Source organism: Limulus polyphemus, unplaced genomic scaffold (assembly GCF_000517525.1).
Source record: "Limulus polyphemus unplaced genomic scaffold, Limulus_polyphemus-2.1.2 Scaffold1645, whole genome shotgun sequence".
Taxonomy (NCBI): Eukaryota; Metazoa; Arthropoda; class Merostomata; order Xiphosura; family Limulidae; genus Limulus; species Limulus polyphemus.
The window spans coordinates 215896-224672 of record NW_013667255.1 but is presented as its reverse complement, the minus strand read 5'-3'; the positions used below and the strand labels follow the sequence as shown (position 1 = coordinate 224672).

Below are 8777 nucleotides of genomic sequence, written 5' to 3'. Positions count from 1 at the left end.
GTTTCGTTAGCTTCTTTAAACAATGGATAGTCATGTGTTTCGTTAGTTTCTTTAAACGATATCTATATTCATGTTTTTTCACCATTTCTAAACAATACCTATTAAACACAGTCAATGTTTCGTCAACGTATGACAAAAATACTCTATTGCTTTGTCAACTGTAAACAAGTGTTAATCATAACGATTCTCAACTTCTTGAAACAGTAGCTAAAGCTATTATTTGTTTAAGAAAACTTCTTTCAACAATTGTTACTTATATATTTTGCCAACTTCTTTGAACAATAGCTAGTCATATACTTTGTCAACTTATTTAAACAATAGTTATTTAGATATTTTGCCAACGTCTTTGAACATCAGCTAGTTATGTAATTTACCAACTTCTTTGAACAATAGCTAGTCATATACTTTGCCAACGGCAAAGTATATGACTAGCTATTGTTCAAAGAAGTTGGTAAGTTATATAACTAGCTGATGTTTAAAGAAGTTGGCAAAGTATATGACTAGCTATTGTTCAAAGAAGTTGGTAAATTACATAACTAGCAGCTGTTCAAAGAAGTTGGCAAAGTATATGACTAGCTATTGTTCAAAGAATTTGGTAAGTTATATAACTAGCTGATGTTTAAAGAAGTTGGCAAAGTATATGACTAGCTATTGTTCAAAGAAGTTGGTAAATTACATAACTAGCTGATGTTCAAAGACGTTGGCAAAATATCTAAGTAACTATTGTTTAAATAAGTTGGCAAAGTATATGACTAGCTATTGTTCAAAGAAGTTGGTAAGTTATATAACTAGCTGATGTTTAAAGAAAACTTCTTTGAACAGCTGCTAATGACATGAACTCCTATAAACAGCAACTATGTTTCGTTAACATCTTTTATATCATCAACGAATGTTATAATAAACTAGTTTTGTGCAATATAAATGTCTTTATCTTAAAATACAAGACAAGAAGTTTTTAAAAAAACAGTAGAATAGCGTATTTAGGGTACGGTTGTGGCGATCGGATATTAATCGTTCTCATGGTTAGTAGTCTATAAGATCACTTAAATATAATTACTAATTATTGTTTTTTTTTACAGTTATGTACCGATTACTGACTACTTTTTATCTTATGATTCGGCTGCTAATCTGCTGTCGTCTTCAGTATAGTCTTCAGAGGGACTACTTCTCTGTTAGCTAGGATTCAATCCTGGGTTTTCTTGATAGAAGACTGGGACTTTATTACAAAGATTGTTGAAACAGATTATAAACAGTTTCTTCTAAACAATTACAGAAATATCAGCATTTCATTATTATGGTTAGTAGCCCGTAAAATCACTGAAGTTTAATTTTGAATAAATAGTATTTATCGAGAATCTTTAATATTGATTTTTCTGCACGAGACCATCATGCAACTTAACCAAGTGAAACAACGCTACACTAATGAGATATGAAGTGTCCAGAAGATGAAAAAAAAACAGCTGAATACTAGATTTCCACATCTTTCTTCACATTATAATAAACCTAGCATAAAAGTAAGAAAAACCTGGAAGCTCCTAACACAGTTGCCCTTATAATAAGATGACCCAGGTTTGAATCCCAGTTCCTATCACTTCATACAGCGCTTCTCTGTATGACAGCAACATAAAAACCGTAACGTATGGTAGAAAAATATTTGGTATTTAGAAATTAGTAAATGAAAAAAGCTAACACTAGTAATGGACTTAGGTGATTATATAGAATAATAACCATAACAAAGACAACCAACTTTAACATTAACACTAGTAATGGACTTAGGTGATTATATAGAATAATAACCATAACAAAGACAACCAACTTTACTTATATATTCATTTCATAACTATTAACATTTATTCGTTTATGATGTTTTGGAAAATTAATGTAGAATAAACGTTTCGAGTCTCGGATCCTTCGACTTGCTAATCACTAGGCCACGCTCGGCTTAGAAACTTCTATTTTGTTTTGACTTCTAACCTTCATTTTGGTATACTCACGTTTTGATTTCTAGCTTTCCATTTTATGTTCAAGTTTCCATTTTTAACTTTCTGTCAAATACAAAATCTATATCTGTCTAGAAAGGAAATACACAAGAAATTATTGTATTCAAGTTAAAGAATGTTATGTATGCATCTGTTCGGTTATTATTTACTTATTTAAGTTTATAACTCGTCTTCAGAATATTTGGAGACAGACCTACCTTCACTCTCAGACTGACACCCCTCTTGATAATTCTCCATCTCCTCTCGAGTACTACTTTCCAACTCTTCATTATCAACAGTATTGTTGTCAGATGTTACCGACCATTGATTTGAGCAGGATGGATGTTGTAGCCAAACATGTGAATCCGATACTGAGCAGGATGTGCCACCAATATTATACGATTTGCAGTTTTTTTCATAGAGCTTGGGGAACGTGGCATGAGTAAAAACCCTTCTACTAACCATTGTCCAGTCTTGACCAGAAGGCAAGGAATGTTTTCCGGAAAGCAAATTTTCAATAAAGAAATCAGATGTCACTGTGGAAGAGGTCTTCATTCGATTAACCTTCAGTTCTTCTGTTCGGTTAGTTTCATTCTCAGAGTTGTAGTTGTTCATCCTTCTTATTGGTTGCTAAATTTGACCCCTGAAGAAACGATGCCTCTAATAGAGATATCGTTTTCTCACGTTAATCTATGCTGTCACCAAAGCTCATGACATAATTGTATAAGTTTCTCAGTCCTTTTCGTTTTTGAACTATTTGTCTCGTTATGATTTGACGTTTAGCGTCACTGTGACATCGTCTCCACCCATTTGTTTGCCTGGCCTTTCAGTGGTTGACTTACTGTGGCCCGTCTTCGACAGTACGTGGTAGCACTTGTGTATCTGCTATTAGCCTCTTGTAATCACTTTGACATCCGGAAAATGATGAATTGATTCAAAAAGTGTTTAATGGTCTGATGCAATGTGAAATGGGTAATTAAATGGTGGGTCTATTTGAGAGACGGCTTGGGACTACTCGTTAATTAAGTCTCGGTCTGTGAAGTTGAAACCAGATGAAGCACGTCATCCTGTCACCACGCTTGGTATATAATATCTGGTGGCGGGGTTAGGAATCATAAACAGGAACCAAAAAATAACTTATTAATCTGTTCGCCTCATATCAGATACCATTTGGATACTATTTTAAAAAGCTCAACAAAACCCGCACTTTTAGCGATTTTTAAATTATTGAATAACGTAATTAATAATTTCCTTCCTCTCTGTGTATTTCTCTAGAGGGCGTAAGTTTAGCTACCTTGTTATTACATCCAATTTAATAGACATTCTAATGTAAAACACTTAAAACCACTGTTCTTTTTCTGGTGACGAACGCAGAACATTCGCCGATGGAACGTCTCTACTTTTACAGCTGTTTTAAAGTAAGCTTTTCTTGTTCTTTCTTGGAAAAAAGTATTTTCTTAACAAGAGTGCTGCGCAAGGTTTTTCTTCTCTGGAAACTGTTCACGAACTTTTACTCTATTACGCACGTATAAACAGTGCTTAAGTAGCATTAAAACTCAGATGTTCTATACTAATAAGTAGTGTTTGGTTTCGCTGTAAATTTTCTTTGCTAACTTCTTGTGGCAGAAACAAGCTGCACATTTCTATGATATATATTGTGCTGCCACCTGTCGGATACAGCACACGCTATTACTGAATTATAAAGTACTTACAGTCAAGTTGTAACGATCGGACATTAATTGTTGTCTTGGTTTGTACCCTAAACATACACGTAAGCATCTAATTATTAGTATATCACTATGTTTTTTTAATTGCTAAACATTAATTAGCAAATTTACATCCTACTTTACGGCTTTTCATCTGTTGCCGTCTTCAGGGAAGTTTTCAGAAGGACTACATTTGCGGTGGTCGTGACAAGGATCCAATTTTAGGTCCTCGTTAGGACTTGAATCAACTAACTGTTTGAATGGTTTTAAGAAAGGTTTCGTGATTTTGCCTACTTCTGCTAGGTCAACTGAGCGTATTATCAGGTAACCTAGTATTATCAGTTAGGATGTAGAAGGATTTTTTTATAGTGTGGCTCATATCCCATCAATTTCACATTAATCTATTTTATTGTTTGGTCTTCTCTGGCATGAGGGGCTATTGCAGATAAATCAGTATATTTATATCCTGCTCCTGAATTGAAACTTTTGTTGGCCTTTATGTTTCTTCAATTTACTGGAATCCGTGGACTAACTTGATTTGCTTGTTATCCTTATTACCAGATTTCCCCACTGCACGTCATCACAATTTGAAGCGACATAACGTCGACATTCCTGCGTTGTTTTCTAATACACGTGGGCTAACTTGATTTGCTTGTTATCCTTATTACCAGATTTCCCCACTGCACGTCATCACAATTTGAAGCGACATAACGTCGACATTCCTGCGGTTGTTTTCTAATATACGTGGACTAACTTGATTTGCTTGTTATCCTTATTACCAGATTTCACCACTCTCTTTGTTGGAAGGAACCTCAGATGTGACAGCTTTCGTTACTTCAGAGAGAGTTTGTCAACCCCCTGAACTCTGGGTAACAGATCAAGGAAAGTGATGTCCTGAATTTGTCAATTTTCCTCAAAGATGAAGAATATGATTCGTAACGAAGTTGCTACGTAAAAACATTCATATCTTATGATAATCTACAGACACTTTAGAGTATATGTGTTTCAAAATAAATTACCTAAAAAATGTTCAATTTATATTGAACGTAAACTTTAGTAAAGGAACTAATGAACAAAAAGTTTCATGGTAATCACGCCAACTTGTCTCACGTTAGTGTTACTAGAACTGATCAAATTATATAACAATAGCATAAAAATCATGGTAATCACGCCAACTTGTCTCACGCTAGTGTTACTAGAACTGATCAAATTATATAACAACTAGCATAAAAATCATGGTAATCACGCCAACTTGTCTCACGTTAGTGTTACTAGAACTGATCAAGTTATTTGTGATAAGTCAATTCTTCAAAGAAATTCTCCTGTTGTTAATAGGCAGATAAATCCAAGATTGCTAACTATTACGTGTCAGCTTAATGATTTTTCTAACTCGGCGATTAAACTCTTCCTTGACTGAAGTTTTTTATAATTTGTGTAAAAACTACATTATTAATTTTAATTTAATATCTGAACTTTGTCTAAATGATGCATAAAAAGCCAAAGGCGTGTTAATACACTATTACTTACTCAGAATTTATATAAAATAATTATAATCTACTAATACAAATACAGAACCAGCTAAAAGATCTTTTATCAAAAAGAAAGTTAAAAATTATATGAATTGCTTTGTCAATTTTATTAAAAAACACTATTTTTACACATTTATTGCTTTTAATACAAATAAACATTCTTGTTGAGTTCTATTCATGGTAAAGTAAACAACCATTCTTCTTGAGTCTCACTCTAAGTAAAGTAAATAACCATTCTTTCTGAGTTTCACTCTAAGTAAAACCAAGCTAGAAAGAACTCAAAGAAACAACTTAAACATCGCAATGTTTCTTCTTTTCTTTTTGCAATAAGTAGCTTAAAATATACAACAAACAAATGTAGGTCTAGTTGCCAAGCTCTTCTTTCTGGCTCAATTGATTCTTCAGTTTGATCGTTTCTCCAAATCCCAACTTGCTACCATTATAACGCGAGAAGGTTGACCTCTAGTATGATCTTGACCTTTGAGCTACCTTTAAACAATTGATCCTTTGGAGGCGCTCAACCTTTGTTCCAAATTTGATCAAAATTAGATGAAAACGTTTCACATTATGCTGTTCACACGCACACAGAGGGGCGAAAACAACATCCCCTTTGTTGAGTGTGGATAATAAAAAAGAATAAAAAATTGAACACAGATTTTGTGGCAAATAAAACAAAAACTTCTTTTTGTTATAAATTGTAATTATAGTTTAATTGTTATTTTTCGTGTTTCATTGAACTTATGCATACAGTTTGCCACTAAGTATATTGAAGTTTAGCCTGTCTAAATTCCTAACTAAATCTTTCTATCGTGATTTCATCACATTTCGGTGCAGTATTGAACAATTTCTTAGATAGCCTCAATCGCTAATTCATAGTGAAAGTTTGGTTTGCTCTGAATTTCGCGCAAAGCTACACGAGGGCTATCTGCGTCAGCCGTGCCTAATTTAGCAGAGTAAAGGTTTAGGTTAAGGCAGCGAATCATCAGCACCCACCGCCAACTCTTAGGCTTCTCGTTTTACCAACGAATAGTGGGATTGACCGTCACGTTATAACGCCCCCACGGCTAAAAGGGTGAGCATGTTTGGTGAGACGGGGATTCGAAGCCGCAACTCTCAGATTGCGAGTCAAGCTCCCTAACCACCTGGCAATGCTGGGCCTCATAGTGAAAGAATGTGAAATAATCTCCCTCCGAAAAAACATGATCTGATGAATTGATATATTCCAAGACTTCCTTTTAAAGCTGATTTTGATTGAGTTTGCTAATATATATCTTTCACATGTTATATTTTTCAGAGCATTTATTTTTGTGCCATTTTATCTGGCTGAGTCACAGCTTTGTACATTGTTCATTACTCAACCAAAATTATATATATATATATCTTCTCTCCCCTCCCCCCGGTATGGTAGTATAAAAGCACTTAAAACCAGTTGAGATTTTTTTAATGTCAGACATTAACAACAACAGGTCTGATAATATGTACTCAGAAAAGAGTGTCTGGCATGGCCAAGTGGTTAGGGCTCTCGACTCGCAATCTGCAGGTTGCTGGTTCGAATCCCCGTCCCACCAAACATGCTCGCCCTTTCAACCGTGGTGGCGTTATAATGTGACGGTCCATCCCACTTTCATTGATAAAAGAGTACCCCAAGATGAATGAAGATTGTTTATGGATATTATTTATACAAATATTAAGCTTTAACGCAGAAAGTGTTAAGAAATCCTAACTTCAGTATTTTTGTTGGCTACTGCCGAAATATGATATTGACCCAATACAGTCGTGTCAATGCTGTTAGCAAAAAAAAAAACTTTTATCCGAGTTAAGCCTGCTGGGCTGCTTAGTTTTCCGTAACAACTTAATTACGGCGTTGCTTATAACTACTTCTGCTATAACTTTATTGTTTGAGATGTGAAATGCAGTAATTTGTTTTACTGTATACACATGGTTTAAACGACCAGGCCTAAAACTCTTAGAGTTAGGAATAGACGTCCATAATTTTGAAGGCAGGCAGGCAGTCAGCAAGCAACCCGTGTCGTTTTGTGGACTTTGTCCAGCTTTGGACCGTAGAACGTTTAATTTATTTTTAGTTCTGTAAGATTATATTGTAGAAGATCATAACTTTTCCTGCCACCATTAAACATCTTTCCACCAAAACATTTATCGTCTTAGAAATTCTACGAACTATAATCTACTCACATTTATATATATAATATTCCAGAATAACTAAAAACAACTTATTGCATTATTCACAAAACAAGGCTAATCTTCTTTTTCCCAAACTTCCCTCAAATCAGTTGATAAGGCTTTAATGACTGCAAAACAAAACATCAAAAGCTTATTAATTCGTCTGTTCTTCTGTATTAGGGCCTGATGGCTAAAGTGTTCGAACATGCTTGATCTTTCAATCATGAGAGTATTATTATGTGAGGATCAATCCCATTTTTCATTGGTAAAGTGCAGCTTAAGAGCTGATGGTAGATGGTGTTGACTAGCTGTTTCACATTTAGTCTATCACTTCGAAATTAGGGAAAACTAGCACAGATATAAACAAACTACAGTAAATACAAAACTAAATTTTAACGAAAGCATACCGAGTAACTCGCTCAACATTTTTTTCACAACTACTCAAACATCCCGACTCTGTCAGACAGACTCCTAAATAACTGGCTTCAATATTATAAGAAAAATACAAATAAAAATGAACGAATTAGAGAGCTACGTAATACATGGGAACTCTAGCTCTAAGTACCTTTCCTCTCTACATGAGGAACCAAGCTCTAAGTACCGTTCCTCTCTAAACATCGTAAATAAGGTACTTACAAGCCAAACAGTGCTAGGCTAGCTGACTTCTAGACACAAACTTAACTCTATTTTAAAAGGGTTTTATATATAACAATGAGATTATGTGTTTGTGTACGAGTGCTAAGTGGAGCTGTATTGTGAGCACAGGACTAATAGTTTGATCATACATTAGTGAGGCTTATAACAAATATAATTGTTAATAAGGAGGACATCATACAGATCCCAGTCCATGAAGGAAGATACAATTTTGAAATTTTAATGACAAAACAAACAAATACAGAAAAATACTAAGTTATAAACTATGACAAAAGAGAAACATTTACAATCACCTGATACAGCAAATACAAATTAAGAATGATTTGAGCACAGAAAATTAATACATCAAAGCTCAAAAGCAATATTACAAAATGAGATGATACACTATTACACAAGAATACATTAAAAATCAAAATATTAACAGTACAACTTGACATTACACACAAGAATACATGAAAAATTAAAATATTAACAGTACAACTTGACATTATACACAAGTACACAAGAATACATGAAAAATCAAAATATTAACACTACAACTTGACATTATACACAAGTACACAAGAATACATGAAAAATTAAATATTAACATTACAACTTGACGTTATACACAAGAATTCATGAAAAATTAAAATATTAACAGTACAACTTGACATTATACACAAGAATACATGAAAAATCAAAATATTAACAGTACAACTTGACATTATACATAAGTACACAAGAAT

General features: G+C 33.9%; 1 protein-coding gene across 1 annotated transcript in view; it reads right to left on the bottom strand.

Moving 5' to 3' along the window:
• Positions 1 to 2701, bottom strand: part of LOC111087021 (homeobox protein HMX1-like) — a 23272-nt gene extending 20571 nt beyond the window's left edge. Inside the window, exon 1 of the mRNA XM_022392127.1 lies at positions 2198 to 2701. Within this exon, the coding sequence (XP_022247835.1) occupies positions 2198 to 2594 (397 nt within the window). The 5' untranslated portion in view covers positions 2595 to 2701. The remainder of the gene's footprint in view (positions 1 to 2197) is intronic.
• Positions 2702 to 8777: the final 6076 nt, after the last annotated feature.